Source organism: Leuresthes tenuis, unplaced genomic scaffold, assembly GCF_036924035.1.
Source record: "Leuresthes tenuis unplaced genomic scaffold, fLeuTen1.0.hap1 SCAF_5, whole genome shotgun sequence".
NCBI classification, from domain to species: Eukaryota; Metazoa; Chordata; class Actinopteri; order Atheriniformes; family Atherinopsidae; genus Leuresthes; species Leuresthes tenuis.
In genome coordinates, this window is record NW_027325359.1 from 10,389,472 (window position 1) to 10,406,906 (window position 17,435).

At 40.9% G+C, this 17,435-nt stretch overlaps 2 protein-coding genes across 2 annotated transcripts; both read right to left on the minus strand.

Annotated features, from left to right (window-relative positions):
- Positions 1-241: 241 nt before the first annotated feature.
- fbxl22 (F-box and leucine-rich repeat protein 22) lies at positions 242-5,215 on the minus strand. Its single transcript, XM_072385900.1, is given in 3 exon segments — positions 242-1,693; positions 4,775-5,137; positions 5,139-5,215. Coding segments are annotated over 3 exon segments (777 nt in total). The 5' UTR covers positions 5,204-5,215; the 3' UTR covers positions 242-1,344.
- Positions 5,216-7,474: 2,259 nt separating this feature from the next.
- On the minus strand, positions 7,475-17,415 carry usp3 (ubiquitin specific peptidase 3). Its single transcript, XM_072385899.1, has 15 exons — positions 16,952-17,415; positions 16,621-16,681; positions 16,032-16,169; positions 15,680-15,763; positions 15,321-15,402; positions 14,979-15,058; positions 13,901-14,014; positions 13,503-13,616; positions 13,233-13,382; positions 12,913-13,019; positions 12,673-12,753; positions 12,461-12,579; positions 12,195-12,308; positions 9,477-9,544; positions 7,475-8,888 (listed from the first exon to the last, which is right to left on the minus strand). Exons 1-15 carry the CDS (start codon positions 17,040-17,042, stop codon positions 8,435-8,437), a joined length of 1,857 nt encoding a protein of 618 aa, XP_072242000.1. The 5' UTR covers positions 17,043-17,415; the 3' UTR covers positions 7,475-8,434.
- Between the last annotated feature and the right edge of the window lie 20 nt (positions 17,416-17,435).

Consider the following 17,435-nt stretch of genomic DNA (forward strand, 5'->3'; position numbering starts at 1 on the left):
CTGTCGTCCTTTCAGCCATAAAAATGTTGCCTCTTGTTGAGTCAAGCAGAGCAGAGGGACGCTTTGATATGGCTGTGTTGTTACATGTCAGGCACTCAGACTTGTTATTGAGTTTGAGCGCTATAGTCACTCATAACTCTTAACTGTCTGTTCTGGCAAACTCTCAGGAACTAATATCGCTTTGTTCCTTAATACTCTGTGTCAACAAGGGCAGAATTACATTTATTCACATGGCTTGAGGCTTCTTTTTTTCTTTTAAATGCCTCATCACTATTAAATATTGATATTGAATGATATTTTAAGTTAACAGTTACCATTAAAGCGCGCTTTTATGAAACGGATGATATAACCATAGATTTAAAAAAAGTTTGGATGATATATAGAAAATTAACAATAGAACAAAATTCAATCAAATGTGACAACACAAAGCAACAAACACAACCCATTACATTAAAAAAGGATGAAAGCTTTAGTATCACAACTTTTTGGGATTTTGAAATGCAAATAAAGGGAACCTGACGACACGAAACATACCTTGTTTTAATACCATCTGCATGGACGTCATATTCAAATAAGCGTTGCATTTTCCATACCATGCCTATTTATTTATTTAAAGGTTGTAAAGTACAACATATTGTAAAAAAAATAATTAAATTGACACTGTGAACTGTGAAAGCAGTTTTCTCTCAGGGTCCAAACCAGAACTTTAACTTTAGTACTTAAGACAACATCACACTTAAGTGATGTTAACTTGCGTAGGATTGTACATACAGGACTCAACCTGTTATTAAGTATTTGTATTGCTGCATTTGCACTTACAACTTGGCAAAGACGTAAAAACTTCTTCTACCACGATGTGTAAAATGTATGTGTCATTTGACAAATTTTGGCTGGGATAAGCAACCTCCTGGAGTCTTCGCTGGTTTGCCCATCAAATAGACAAGAAGTTGTCTGACTATCTATATCCCCAGTTTGCAGGTTTTGTCATGTGCTAAGCTAACAAACTGCTGGTGCTATTGACAAAGAAATGTAAGAGTAGAATTTGTAGGTAAGGAACAAGCAAAAATGGTTGTTTTAGGAATTAAAGTATCTAATAGCACTATTTCAGTGTTTGCTTAAGAATCAGTGATAAGGCCACATGTGTGGATAAGACTTATGGGGAACTTAGTGTTGTAGTAAGAAAAACCTTAGAATATTCAATAGGTGCTGCACCAAAAGTTGTTTAAAAAGTTTAAAGAACACATCTAATTGATACAAATACAAATCAGAATAAAGGCATTGCAGTCAAGTCCTTATAGAAAATTCCCTTGTGGTCCCAGTGTGTGTGGATGGAGGCTGTTCGCCTCAGGAGAACAGCAAGACTTTCTGCAGTGTCCTCCTGAGAGGCACCTTCACCTCAGGCTTGCTATCAGGGATCATATCTGCACTCCTCTCTGCACTCAGACGGATGGCCGGCCTCATCTCCATACAGCCTTGCAGCCCTGCCTGAGTGATGTTCCTGCAGAAGTCCACCTTTACCTCCTCCAGATTGTTTCCATGAGCAGCCACACCCTGCAGGCTGCAGTTGGTGATCCGGACGCAGTTCTCCAGGTGGAGGCTGCGCAGCTTCTTGCAGCTCTGTAGCACAGAGATCACGTCCTGGTCAGTGATGTGTGCACAGCCAGACAAGGTTAGCGTGAGCAGGTTGGGACACCTGTGGGACAGAAAACAGTCGATAAAGTAATTAAACAGGGCAGGTATCCAAGTGCAAGGCCTGCTATAACTCATCCCTTCATATAGTGCAGAAGGGAGAGATTAGTCTGTCTGGAGCAGGACCAGTGTTCAGTAAACAGCTGTCTTTGATGTGCATTCTTATTTTCAGATGGATATTGTGGAGGCCTAAAATAGAATCAGGTAACATAGGAAGCTTATGGATCATAAGGCCTGATTATGTATGAAAGATATGTAAACAACACTACTGAGAGGCAGCAATATGATCTGTGTAACGACTGAGCAGTTTAATACCAGGACCAAACCATCCTTTCTTTACGCCCTGTCCCCCTGGGGCTTATGTGTTTCTGCCTTCTGAAAACATTTCATGAATACATGAGGTTAGTGCTATTGTACAGAACAATTACAGGATGTTAGACAAATTATTGCATGACAAGGAACAACTCCTCTGTAGTATCTTTAAAAAAAATCTTCTAAAAATGAATATCAAATGTTGCTGGGAGGTGCATTTGTTTACTGCATATTTCTGTGAAGTACCAGGAGTGCAGTGTAGCCTGCCGGCAGGCCAGCATTACAGACACTCAGATGGAAACAAATCAGGAAGGTCATTCATGTTCGCTGTTGCAGATTACATAAAGACTTATATAATCTTACCGTTTTTCCACATGTGAGCTAAACATATTCGAGTGTTGCAAGGGTACTGCCCCGGTAACCCCTGAACGTGCAATAGCACAGTCCATGTGTCCTGCTGCACTGTTGCATGAGCTTTATCGCTTTATCAGGGCATGTGATTAAATGGTATTGACATTGAAAAAAGAGAATGTGTACGAAGAAGAGATAGTGGAATTTGAATGTTCGTTTTCTCTCTGGTGACTGTGTTTCAGAGGAGAAGATAAAGCCCACAGAGTAGGGAATGGCGGAAGATATAACAGGAGTTGAAAAAAAAATCAATCATCAACCTTTGTTACACAATGTGCCATCTCACAGCACTTCCTCTCACCCGGTATGCCGAACCAAAACATATCTGCATACTGCCTTTTTTTAGTGTTTCACACACATTAGCACTCTTGCATTGCATGCACATAGATCCAGTATAATATCACATTTTAGGCACATTAAAGAACTCTTTACTATCCTTTAAGGGACAGAAACACAGCCATAAAAGTATCAGTGGCGCAGATATTTTTTCTGTTTAATTTTCCTCCTTCAGTGTATGTTTGAGACATGATGTAGTTCACATTTAAACAAACAGCTTAGAGGGCAGACTGTTCTCTGCCGAGCACCAGCAGAAAGCCTCACCACTAACCTATAATCATCTCTCTAATGACCCATTTGGGTCCCCAACGGTTATTTTGTGTGGTCAAATTGTCCTGTGAACCCTAAAAAGAGCTAACATGTACATTTACTGTGCATCTCCATCAGCCTCTTGAGCTAAAGGCTTTGTTTCAAAGTAGGTTTCGCTCGAGTTTTCTGCTTCGTAAAAAACATTTTCAAAATCAGCCAAAACTCTGTGTACTTTGGAAACTGAAGCCATAACTTAAAAGTAACTTAAGTCACTGTTCTTTTTCCGATTTTGCAAGAGAAACCATAAATTTCATCAAATGGAGCGGATCAAAGTTGGGAATAATCCTCCTTGGTAATGTTTAACTTTAAAAGTAAAGACAAAGCTTCTTGTGCCACCCACTGTGCAAACAATACCACATGGCACATCGAGCATGATCACTTATGTTGTGTAACTCTGAAACTGTGTCCTCAAGATAATCAAAACTGAGTTGTTGATAACCGGTTTATTGAAGTCCTCTTTCTTTAAAAGAACATAACACTTCAAACTGCACAACAAAGGAACCAGACTAAATGCTATGCTGTAGGTTTTTTCCATGAAGATTAAGATAAAGATAGACGTGAGTTTGGCGTCAGATTTAAAGAGGCAGGCAGAGACGGACATACATGCTCATTCCTCAAACAGCAACAAAGAGCCAATTGTAGGCTCCACCTGCCTGCATAAATCTCCAGTATGCAGCTGACTTGGAGCGTCTGTAGCCGAATCACTCTTTATCACCCCCACTGCTTCTCTGTGTCTCCTCCCTCTCTGTCACGTGCGCTTGCTTTCCTCTCCCTTTCAGACAGTTTGGGAGGGTTTATCAGTATGCAAAGAGTGTGCCTTAAAGGCACTGAAGTACAACACCCAGACAAAGTAGGCGGTTCTCAGTGTGAATCATCTTGCGGCTCTCATGTCTTGCATCTCAAATTTCACAATACAGGAAATGCTCACAGGGTCATACACTGTGCCACAGGGCCGGCCCCCTTTTCCCTTCCTCTTGTCCTGGCCAGCTGCGGTGGCTGAGCTCCCTCACATCAGCGGTTATTACTGGCTGCCTTGAAGAAATTATCCAGAGACCTCATTACGCCTCTCCGGGCTGATTCCTGCATGGAGCCAGCCACGCACACAAGGCCAAGAGCCAAAACAGCTTAGTTTCAATGACCTATCAAATCCAAATGTCATGTCATTCAGTAAATATAATTTGATGTGTGCCCACAGTTGTGTTAGTTAATGGAATAGTCTTATGACATACAGATGTGTCATTTTTCTGTCTAGATAGTCCATTCCAAATATACCATCTGTTTCAGATGATTTTGTTGCTTGCTGCCTACAGCCAAACATGGAAGTTTGACGAAGTCATGTGCTCTGAAATGAAAACTGTTGTTCTCACTGTTATGACCTCAAGCCACCCTGAACCGCCCCCCCCCCCCCCCCACCCCCCCCAAAAAAAGTCACTCGTCATCATCAGAACATATCCAACTGAAAGCTGTTTTTGTCTAAATTTGTCTGAATTTTAACATTCAGAGTGGAAGATAAAACGACCCAAAGGACCTGATTCTACACCTCTTCTGTGTTTAGATTACAAGCAAAGAAAGTATCGCTTCACTGAATATTGCAGCATATAACACACTGCTTTTTTTGTCCACTCTCTGTGGGTCTGTTTCGCAACTGACTCACAGAAATTAATCTTTTATCAGTTGTCCTAACATAATATTTAGCAAAGCAAATGAGACAAACACTCACATGTGGCAGACCCGGGCCAGGAAAGTGCTGACCAGACTCTCATGTTTACTGCAGATGTCCTTCTGAAAAGAGCTCTTCAACCAGTCCTCAATGTTGCACACCTGCAGGACCCTGCTGGAATACCAGGAAATAGTCAAGTAACGCAGTGAGGGTCCCAGCACAAAGTTGTCCTTTCTAAGCTCACACGGAGAGCTGAAGTGGAGTAGGTTCCAAAGGCAGGGGTCCAGGAAGACCTCTCGCAGCTGATGACAGGTATGGGACAAACTCTTTCGGCTGTCCTTGTCCAGGAAGGAGAAAAGGTGGAGGAGACACTCACGGTTTAGCTGAGCAAGATGCATGGCGAACAGTCCCGAGGCATACAGAGAGGCCTCGTCCCTGGGGCAGTGGCGGCCTGCTGATAGGCAGCAACAATGAGCCCACAGCCTGCATTGTGTGGCCTAGATACACGATGCCCCCTCAGGCACACGCCGAAGGCCTGTACATATAAGGCCGTGAAGTAAAAGCTATTTTGGGAAGACAACTGCAGTACACTCAAAGATGGAAGTGTCTGAGCCATACGCTCCCCTGCCATCTGTCATGGCTCTCTACAGGCAGCGAGCTCTGGACTGAGCCAGATGTTTACACTGTCCTGGCCTACTTCACACACAAAGAGACAGCATGTGCTGCAAAGACAGCCTTTGAGTAAAAATTCCTAGTTTTAAAGGTTCCTACAATGCTATCCATCCTATCAAAAGAGTGTTTTGAATCAATACTATTACTGTTCTTGGCTGTTTCATTCAGCATAATGTGCAGTTTGAAACTGGAGGACGGTTTTCACATAAATTATTCCTCAATGAAGAGAAAGGCTGGAATTTGACAATTCAAAGCAGAGTACTTTAAAAAAAATGTTTTATGAATTTCGAGTTATTTGTGAGGCAAAACTGTAACACTTTTAGAACATCTTAAACGGTGGAAAATCACAAGATCGTTTCTCAGGTAGGGAGGAGGAATGAAACAAGGATGCTCTTGAACTGATGTGTGTCCAATCAGACTGCAAGCATGTGCTGCCTTAAAGAAAAAGAAAAGAGAGAGAAGACAAACAAAACCAAACCACATGCATGCATTGCTCCATCGTTTATGAGAACAACTTAGCCATCAGAGGATTCTAACAATGGATCTTTGTATGTCCAGCAATGCTGGCTTTTTAAGCGTACCATTGGGGAAACATTGTTTTACAAACACTTTAGTTGAGTTTTACAATAATGTACAAAACTGAGGCAAGTTTCTCGCCTTAAAAAGTAGACAAATGTCAAAATATTCACAACTTGGCTGGTTTTATTGTCTAATGTTTTGAGGGAGGTCAAACAGTTTTCAAAAGTATTTCTTACAGTACTTATAGAGCACTAATTAGAGTTTGGCAGTGGTCATCACATCTGATTTCCTCTAACTTACAATCAGCAACATCAGTAGATCATCCTCAGTTTTGAGACCATATATGTTTAATATGGGTTTTCCAAATAATGGATAAAAAGTCTTAAATGAGACATCAATTAAGTATGAGACCAATGGACCAAAGATTTAAAATTAGGAGAATAAAAAGAGTTTCGACTTCGGACCAAACAGGGAATAAAAGATTCAAATAAAAAACCCTGCAGTTTTGCTTCTTGGTGCCGGAACTAATGAGATTAATTATTAGTGAACATTTTCAACAACTATCAGGGGTTTTAAAAGAACATATCTACCGAGATAGAGCTCAGTTGTACTAAAACACCTCATAACACAACTTTAACGACCCACTTTTAGGCCTGGAGAGCATCCATGTATCATAATTATGATACTCACAAGAGATAAACCTAGCCCCAAAGTGGGAGTTCCGACATGTGAGTAAAAGTCACAAGCACAACGTGTTACGTAGGTCCTTGCTTCAGGCAGCACAGTAAACTGTGACTCAGCGTGTGTTTGCTCAACCAGAACACAGGATGTACTGATGGCAAAAGGCAAAAATACTATTACGTATATGTCATCACTCCACACTACTTCTCCGAGTATGTTCTGTTCTACTTGTTATATCATTGGCAGTCCCTGAAAAGAATGCAGGACAATGGGAAATGCCACTGTAGGGAGGCTGATTACTTTCTGTACTGTGACTCACTGTGTCACGATGTCCTTAACCAGACCTCCGATTCCATGAACACAACGCAATGTGAGCGCATTAAAGGCAGCTCAAATTCAGCCTCCGAGAGAAAAAGAAAAAGGCCACTTGTGTCAGTAATGGGGACAGAGTAGCTTGCTCAAAGCCACCTGCGAGCAGGCAACGAAGAGCAGCTGTTTCTCTGCATACAGAAGAGTTTGTTCCTGCCAGAGCAAGAGGGTTTACTGGCTGGCACGTGTCCCGAGGGGAGGTGTACATGTACGTGTGACTGAGTGTGGGTGGGGAGCTTCACGCAGGAGTATAATTTAAAATAAAATTTTAGAAAAAAAACTGACGACACAAAAAGGCTTGCAAAAACACGCTCTCTCCTGGAAAGACGTTTGTAGATAAATCAAATAAGAAGCTGCAAAGTGGGTTTTGGGACACTTCTACATACGGATAACACTCCGACTGTGCCCACCTCACACAAATCAAAGGAACCGGACGGTTCTGTGCGACAGGACTGTGCACGGACTTCAGTTTCCTTTACAGATTTCGAATAGTTACCCTCATTAAGAGTCAGTGGAGTAAACATGATCCTTGGCATTTATTACTGTGGTTTTGCTAATTAAACAATGAGGGCTTTTGACATTCAAAATATCACTGAAACAACATTAGCACCTGGTGGATTAAAATGATTCTCGCTGCTTGACTCTTGACTAATGTACAGAGCTAAGTATAAAAGCCCTTGTATTTCGTGTGTGGCAGTTACAACAGATCGGCTGCTCGTTACAACAGAAGCAGCGCTCAAAACTAATTAAAGACATTACAAGTCAAACATGAATAAAAGATTTTCCATTGTATTCCGTCATGATAATGTTGCTCCATACATATTTCAAAAGGGAATTTCATTAGGTCCCCGTCGCTGCCTGCTTTAAGTCAGCACAAAATGTTAAATGATTCTCCACCATCGATACAGACAAAACAATTTCAGAAGTCTTTTACATAGTTTGTGGTCAAGTGAAAACAACTTTCTAAAAAGGCCCCAATGAGCACTCCTAAGTCAAATGCATCGCATTCTAAATACTACAAACATTGGGAGAAAAATACTACAAGGTGAAAAATATAAAAATTAGAAGCCTCAAGAAAACATTAGAAATACCAAATATTGTTACAATGACAGTGTGTTGACACGATGCATCTCAGTCTACTGAACATTGGACCAGCTGAGGTTTTCCAAGGCTAAAGCTTTACTTCATTCATTCATTTCAACGATCACCTTTGGAATCTATTACATACAGAGAAGTCTACCTCAACTGAGGAATACACTGAAAGAAAATAATGCAAAAAGATACGCCAACAAAAAAATAAGCAGCAAGGTAAACATGATTCTTTCAAGCTGTCCATAAACACAAAAGGGATGCAGATACATTTACGGGTAAAGTGAACTATGATAATAATAATAAAACACGCCGACGTATCGCTAATGTGGCTGAGGTGAAACCAAAATGAAGTGACGAGCTAATCTGAGGCAGTGAAATCTGAAAGAATCATGGTGCAACAGTTTGTACAGCTTGGAGAACTTCCTCTGTTCCAGTCTGGTCTGAGTTATCCCCGTCTGTTGCTTCCTCCCCCGACACTGTGTCACCTTCATTCAATGCAGCCATGTTGTTGCACTCATCTTCTTGGGCTTTCTCATCCAGGATATTCATCTGTGTGGCTGCTGCATCCGTCATATTCACGTCTGTGGCCCCTGTGTCTGGTGCAAGCTTGTCCTGAGAATCCGTTTCGGATGAAACGCTGTCCATTGATGCTATGTCCACATCTGGCTTTTTTGTGGACGTGCTGTCTGTGGCCACCTGACCTGTCCTCTCCACATAGAAGAGGATGTAGGCCTTGGCCTTCCTCACCGTGTCCTCATTGGTCAGAGTCACCGTGCTGTCGTTGAAGTGGTACCAGCGGCCCTCATGGCTGCCATATGCCGTATAATGCCCTGATCCAACCCTGTGAGCGAAGACATGTATATCACGTTGTACATTCAAGACTCTCAGAGGACTGCATTTATCTCCGTCAGACCAAGAGAGACACATGCCTTTGACTGAAGGGCAGTGGCACAACATTGCCACTTAGAGGCCAAAATTAATATAGCAGCACTTCTATTCCGGGCTTATCTAAATGCTCTTTCAAGGACTCTCAGTCTGCTGCCTTTCAGAATTTAATGGCTACATGAATTTTTAAACCGCAGCTGTCCACAAAGCTTTTTGACTAAATTGGATATGAATTGTTTACGCAGCGAGTGGGTGACACAGTCAAACAAGGGGCAGAGCAGACAGGTGGAAAATAATGTATAGATCTGTGGTTAAGTGTTGTTTTTATGCATGGACTCGGCTCTTAATTTTGCCACCAACAGAAGAGCACTCAAACATGTCCAACATATCAAGTTGCTGCAACACGAAGCTGCTGTCAGTGCTCGTTATTCAGAAAAATTGTAATTCAAGATTCAGCTTAAACCCAGAAGCAATGAATATCAATTACACCATTTTTTTTTTCTTTTACCAAGAAATGCCTATAAAATGCAAAGCAACTACTCACCCTGATCCATGATGCACCACAACAGCAACAAGGTCATACAGACAACTCCCTGGTAATGAGTTCTCTGGCTGCAAAAAAAAATAAAAAAATCCAGGTGAGGTTTGCAGAAGAGAAACTGCTCTTTCAGTTCCACTCACACTTCCATGCTGTATGATTTACAGTTGTCTTTCAGACTGACAGATTCATATAAAAAAAAAAAAAAGAAGGGGGTCTGTTGCTCTGCCTGCTTTGCTTCGACCTCAGGAACCAGTGGATAAAAAGAGTTCTACCCCAAAAAACAGTCCTGGTAGGGCAGTGGTACTTTTGAGAACTACCCTGAACCTTTGCGGTGGTACTTGCAGCACCAACCATCTCTGATGAGTAAAGCGTTCCCAGCGTTGAATGAACGAGGAGACAGAGCTTGGACTGTGACATTAAAGCAGTTAAATCAGAGCAATAAAACATTCATCTGTGATTGTTTTTGCTCTAAGGCACACAAGAACATCTGAAAGCCCTGAGAAAATGAGCTGCTACTGCGGAATGAGAGACAGCAGAGAAGAAGACATAAGGCACGAGATGCGGTGGTCGGGCGAGCTCCACAATAACGAGCTGCTCCGAAAGCAGTTTAATTAAAAGCACTCATGGCTGATCTTTTCACAGCAAAAAAAAAAAAAATAGAAAAAGCAGAGACAGCAGAGATGGCTGAGTGGATGATAAACTTGTGATTTAGAGAAACAAAATGTTAATCTCTGATTGTTTAAATGTGGTTATGTTCCAATTCCAACATGAAAAAGTGTGTAGCATTGACAGATTTTGAGTTAACACGGCTGAGGCAGGTTTTAATGTCCATCTCGGCTCAGCGTGGCAGTGCCGAGGTTCTGGCAAGCACAGACGGGTGGAGCAACACGCTTAAACGGTCTTAATTTGCCTCATCTACCCTGAACCTCAGACCTCAGTGGAAATGCAACAGACACAGGGCTGAAATAGTCTTAGCGTCTGAAAAAAAAAAACAGCCCCGGGCCGTTTAAGTTCTGGATGCTTTTTCTTTGCACAGTGAAGGTGAACGAATACTGGACTGGTTGACACAGGACGACTGCTTCCAAAGGTTTCTTTGCACATACTTTAAATCTCAAAATACACAAAATAAACATTGAGAAATATGGTTGATGATGATAGATAAACAATATGTGATTTTCATGGATGCTGGAGCACAAAGAAATAAAATGTTAAACCAAAAAAAGGATTACATGTTTTATGAAGTAAACAAAACTACAAAATACTTAAAGAGGTTGGACTTTTTACAACAGTTGGGCCTTGATGAAAAAAAAAAAACTTCTCGTTTACGCAGAGCTGTTCCTTCTCGTAATTCACGCATGCCAAAAATGAGACTTGATCTGCTCACACACATCAAGCCAGCACCACGGAATCAGCTGCGTGATGACAGCACTGTGGTCAGAGCAGCGACTTTCACAATGCGGCTCGATAAGTGTAAGCACGCACGAGATGGCTCCATTTTCCCTTTGTTACACCCCCCCCCCGTCCAGAGGCATACCAACTTCGACCCCCCGTGTCATCTCTGTACTTTCACACTTGACATGATACACAACTAAGATGCAGAATGTCCTGCTTTAAAAAGCATGTGTGAAACAGTTTCGATTGCAAAATATCAGATTGGCTGTAGGACAGCGTCCTCTGGAGCGTCTCGTCAATCAGACCCATTTCATGCTTGACATTTAAAATGGACTGCTTCAAATCAATAGCATTCCAAACCTTTAAACAAAGACATAACCTAAGCAGATAATGCTAAGTACAAGCCTGCTTCAACCTGAGAAGAACCAAACCAGGGTGTGAATCAGCTTTCACAGCATCTTGCCAAGTCGCGGAAACAAGTGCAGACGGCTTTTTACAGCTGGCTGGAGATCAATCACCGGGCCACAGACGCAGGCGTCACCCAGTGATTCAAATAACGAATAACACATTTGTTACAGATGGTACAACAATACACATATGCCCGTTACTGTTAATAAGAATTCAGTTTTTTTCCTCTAGTATTTTGCAATCATCAAACATTAGTGTGCAAACAGCATGATTTTCTAACTGTAGTAAGCCTGAAGTCAACAGTCTTTAATCCGTTTATCAACAAAGAACAAGTATAAAAAGTATTTTACAATCTATATCGAGCTATTCGCCTGGCGTTTTGATCTCTCTACGGAGCAGCTTTCAGTGTCTTTGCTCCTTTAGCTACAACGTTAGCAAACTATAACCCTTCATTACAAGGGTTTCGAGTTGACACGCGAGCATTAGGTTTTCATGGTGCTGCATCGTAACGTTTCATAAAAGGGAGACTAAAATAACATGGGTAATACACTTAGGCCAGGAATGTTCATGCTTTTAATCACACCTGCACATCTTCATGATGGCCGCCGGACATATTATGCACTTGTATGGTAGGTTGTAGAAGTTCAAAGGAATGAATGCCACATGTACGGAACTCACAATATGGAGATGTCCAGTAGAGGCAGTGTAGGGGCAAATGTGACCAGAAGAGCATACGTTTTGATTCAAGAGTCTTAAAAAGCGTCTACAATAACACAGCTATTACTCTTTCTGCAGCGATCTCAAAAGTCTGGGCAACAGTCTGGAAGTGACTACCATGGATTTATACCACTTACTGATTCGTTTATCATTTATCTATAAATGTTTGGAATCTGTTGAACTTGTCCTCGGTTTCAAGCTCACCTCAAGTAAGTAGCCTCTCATGTCCAGACCTTTCAGTGGAAATTCCACATAAGTATCCACCTTGTTTCTCAAAAAGGCAGTCCAGTGGAACCGTTTTAGATGCAGACACAAAACCTACAAAGGAAGAAAGGGGAAAATAAATGATTTAATTAACTAAATAAACTTCATTACACCACTCATCCATTTCCACACTAATCAGATTTGACAGAATAAATGTTCTAATTGAATATATTCCATAAAGCGGAAGACAAAACACTGTCTCATACCTTTGGGAGCTTCTGGACCCAGAACTTCTTTGTTGATTTCTGACGCTTTTTACACTTATGGCAATAATACAGCTCAGTTTCATCAAGTTCTTCCAGGTCTGTGAAGCTACGTAGGCAGTCTTACATTTGAATGGAAGGAAATCCCAATAATGTTATAAATCCCAAACAAAAAAAGTTGACAGAAAGTCTCATCATCAACTTTGAGAGCTTACCACGTAAGGTGCATATTGGACCCGGGTCCTGGTCCTTACTTCGCTTTTGTCTGAACTGACTGGGAATGTCCAATGATAGATCTAAGGCAAAAGTACAGAAGAAAAATCTTCAATGTCAAGTATTAGGTTCCATCTTAACTTAATGCATTTTGCTATCTGGGGTAACACCAGTGGAGCCATCTTTGTGGTGGAGTGTCATTTAACAGCTGTGTGCGGTCATCCTTGAACTTTCTTTCTTACCTAGAAATGGATCAAATTTCCGGGATTCTGTCCCACATATCAGGCAGTTTACTTCGTTCTGAAGTATACCACCGAAGATGGATGTGACAACACTGGCAGCTCCATTTCTGTAAAGAATTAAAAGAAAATGTAAAACACCAGATTTTTATTATTATTATTTTTTTTAAAAGGGCCAATTTAACAGATTAAATGGCATTTTGTGAACAACGAATATTAAACATGTCTCTTCTCAAAGTGAAATTGAAAGCCTAACAGCTTAAATATAAGCCACCAACACATCACAGCAAAAAGAAATTAATTGTAGGTTTAGATGAACTCACATGCAGCATTTGCCCTCCATGGAGGAGAGTCTAACTCCATCTTGAGGTGAGACTGGGTGAGATGCTCCGTTGCGACTGCATTGGAGCTCCCTGTGGAGATGGTCTAGCAGGTAACGCATGAATTCATGAGCATCCTGCTGCTGATACCCTCTGTACACACATACACAGCTTTGGATTACATTACTGGAATAAAAACAACCACCTCCGGTGTATATAGTGTGAACAACATGCATCACAGAGCTAAGAATGAAACGCTTTATGTTGAGGTACCTGAAACTTGGCATAATTTTCCATATGGCATAAAATAAGGAGTCTGGACTGAAGGCGGTCTGGCTTCCTTGCCACAGGGAACAAAGAGTTTTCCTGAACTCCTCCACCAGAGATCTGTTCAACACAAAGTAGCCCTTTAAATGTACTGCCGTCTGGAACCTTCAACACATAAAAACTTAATTTTCTCCTGGGTTGAGAACGAAAAAAAAAAAAAAAAAGTCCACTATACAAAGGATCTTGGTTTTTTTTCTGAAGCACAGTAAAAACAATTAGCAAACATCACACGACTCTACAGAATATTGTCTGTCATGATCACTAACAAACAAACAATTTTGCCAACTTTATACTTGCTGAAATGAATGCCCATAAATTCTCCCTCCTTCAGAAGAGGACCTTACACACTGCTGTCCCCTTGGCTGCGGGTGTGGTACATCCTTCTTCCTGCCGTCTTACCGCTGCGTAGAGCCACTGCAGGCAACTCTTTGAAATAACAACTGAACTGTTCGATGTTGCTGTCAAAGAAACACATTTTGGAATGACGAGAGCAGGAAAGGGAACAGACAAGAATGCCAAAAATCAAACAGGTTGAGTGGTCAAAGATCTGACTCCTAATTTCCTTGAATCCTCACATACTGAACATGCAAAACAAGTCTTAATTCAATGCCTACAGATTGTACTTTAAACAATGTCACTCGTGTTTAAAGTTGAAAGCCTACATGATACACTAATATATTGGTGGGCCACTAGTAGCTGAAGTTAACTAATTTACCAAAATCATTGTCAGAAATGAAAATTGCTGATTTAGAAAAGGTATTTTGTATTATTTCTGGGGATTGTGCTGTAAACTCAAAGTACATCTAAAGTGCTGACTTTAGAGCGTGTGCATAAAAAGGATGGAACACTGCAGTCTGCTTAAGGCTCCGAGCAGCAACTTTACATGGGCAACGACATGGTGACACTGCTTTTAATTATATCACACCATTAATTGGCTTAGAGGAGACTAGCAATCTTAACACGTAAAGACAATGAAATGCAACAAAAACAACTCCTGTCCAAGCAAGTCACTTCATGAAACATATTTTCCTAGCATGACCAAACTAAACTCAACAACATATCCAAATTAAAAAAATAAATAAATTATTGATTGCCTTGAAAATAAGAAAAACGCCTTTAAAAATAAATCCCATGCTGTGTCTTGGCAACTCTTAAGCAGCATTACATGATGTACATGTGAACACATAATAGAATAATCCTTTAGCAGTGAGGCAAAAATGTGTGTGAGCTGGCAAACCTGGCATTGCCAGTGTCTTGTTTCTAAGCAGCCTCTGTAATCCCCCTGACTGTGCCCCAGACTATATTAATAAAGGATGACTGATTGTGGGGCCCTGGATCTACAGGGGCAGAGCTACTGATTCAGGCTGCACAACCAGTCCACCACCCACACACCACCTCCTCCTCCTCTGTGCACGGTCTTACCTGAGAGACTGAAGTATGGCATTCATGAAGCATGTGTTGCCCAAGTTACGAAGACCAGTTGCTCCTAAAGCCAGCCCGTCCTTAAATAGAGAAGTGACTGCATTAAGATGTATGTGCATTTCTGTTGGAGTCTTAAAATGAATAAACAAAATGCAGAATGTTTGAAACTAACATTTAGCTCTATAAAGGGTAGCTATGGCAGCACACTGTGAATATGGACTCATAAAAAGGAAAATTTGCCCAAGTCTTAAAGAGCAGTTAAGTCTTTAGTGCTACACCACAATTTTGGAGTAGTCTCTTCCCATAAAAAGGAAACAATGCTTCTTCTCAAGAATAACTTACAGTGTCTTTTAACAACTTGCCGTCCGAAGCTGGGCTTTCCAGAAGTTTTCTCTTCCTCTGTCTGTCACCCATAAGTGCTGAACTATGGAAGGATTAAAGGGTTTGTCATCACTTAATCAAGTCATTTTCAGACACATCTGAAAAATCAGTTAGAGGCTGGGTCTTACTGATTTAGACATTGTTGTTTATCTATTTATTCTCTGCCAGGTACATTTATGTCTTAACATGGCTTCTCATGTCCAACACTGTAAAAATCATCACAACTACCAACACTCATCCTCCTAAATCTAAATATTCATGCAGTTATGACTGAAATGAGACACACACCATACGCAAAGACTCTTGACATAAGTACTTACTTTTCTAAACTCTGAAGATGTTCCCTCACCTTCTGCACATGCCCCAGTTTGGTGTCATTGACAACAAAGTCATCACATCTGTAACTATAAAAGCCACAGCGATAAGTCAAAACTTAATCACATGAAGCAAACGTATTGATGGCTACACTGATTAAGAACAGAAAAATTAGAAACGTATTACATCATAAGTGTTTTCATCAAATGGTTGGTTACTTGCATCCAGAATAAAGCTGGATTTCTTAAATAGTAGCTGAATGAACTTAGTAAAATTCATGAACAGTGAAACATTTCAGCTATGGGCCCCAAAATGAGATGAAATGTATAGATATAGCTGGCCATGAGAGACACCCACCAAAAAACACTGTAGTTGCTGCAGTCCATGCAGACAGAATGATGGGTTTTCTCCTTCTCTGGTTTCTCACTCTTCTTCTGACTAATACCAGGGCCTTGATTCTCTTCAAAGTGTTTCTTAGCATGTCCATTGACATATCTATCGAAAAAAGAAAGAGAGACCTAGTTAATACAATGAAAAACTTCAGGAAATGCAGAAAATATTCTAAATAAGTAATAAGTAATGTGAAGGTTTACATCCAGGTATATTTTTCTTTCAAATTTAACTACTTGATTGGAGTTGTTACTGATCCTTTAAAGAGCATTCTTTATAAATGTGTAGTGCAGGCATCAAATTCCCACATCCCACAACTGTGGATGACTTATTGGACCAGCACCACTTTCCTCATCTTGTTTGATTTAAGGGATATAAATCACTCACATTGCCATTTCAATTGGTTTGAACATCATATGCAAAAACAATTTTTTTTTTGTTAAGTGATGCACAAAAACAAGTAAGGATGTGAGTTTTAATAAAGTGTTTTGACATATATAAAAACTATCATATAGAGTCATATAATTCATAGCCTAAAAGCAAAAGACGAACTTACCGCCCACAATGGACCATCAGACAGGCAAGGCAAATCCATGGACTTTTATTGGACCTGCAAACTGGACATAAAAGATCATCCTGTTTAATTAAACAATACTTGTGAGTAAGCCATTATTTTCCTGTGTCACAGAGCTTAAGTATAGCTCATGAGTCGTGAATTAGTCCTTGTGTGGCTGCGGCTGCGTTGACTTGTAGCCACGGTGTCTTTCCAGCTGACACAAATATGGCAGTCTCTGTAGCCTGACCAGAGGAAGATATCCAAAAACATTCCTCACACAGCTGCTTTCTATGTTTACATTGACGTTTAAAAAGACAAACACTACTCTCACCGTTACAACACCAAGAGGATGGTGTACCATTGGGGAATCTGGAGGAATCGGAGGCACAGCCGACGTTTGAGATCAGATGAGGACACTCCATCAGCTCACAACTGAAGAAAAAAAAAAAGCCTCCAAACACAACAAATCCAACCGTACCAAGACCCGAGCAGCTAACAATAGTTAGCCAATTAACCTAAACTAGCTAGCTAACGTTAGCCGACCAACTATTTCTGATCGCGAGCGCACGTTTTCCTGTTTTTGCTAACGCGTTTTTAGTAAGTCCTACACAGCTTCCACTCCTCAGAGAGGGAGAGTTTACAGAAGCTGAAAGGACTGCAGCTTCCACATGAACATAGTGAAGGATAAAACAGTATCGTTATCTTTGGTGTATAACGTAGCAGGTAACTGCTGGCGCTCGTCACAAACAAATGGAAATAACTTGAGGAAGTGACGTCAGGTCTGCCGGCTCTGCCGTCTGCCAGCTCAAAGATAA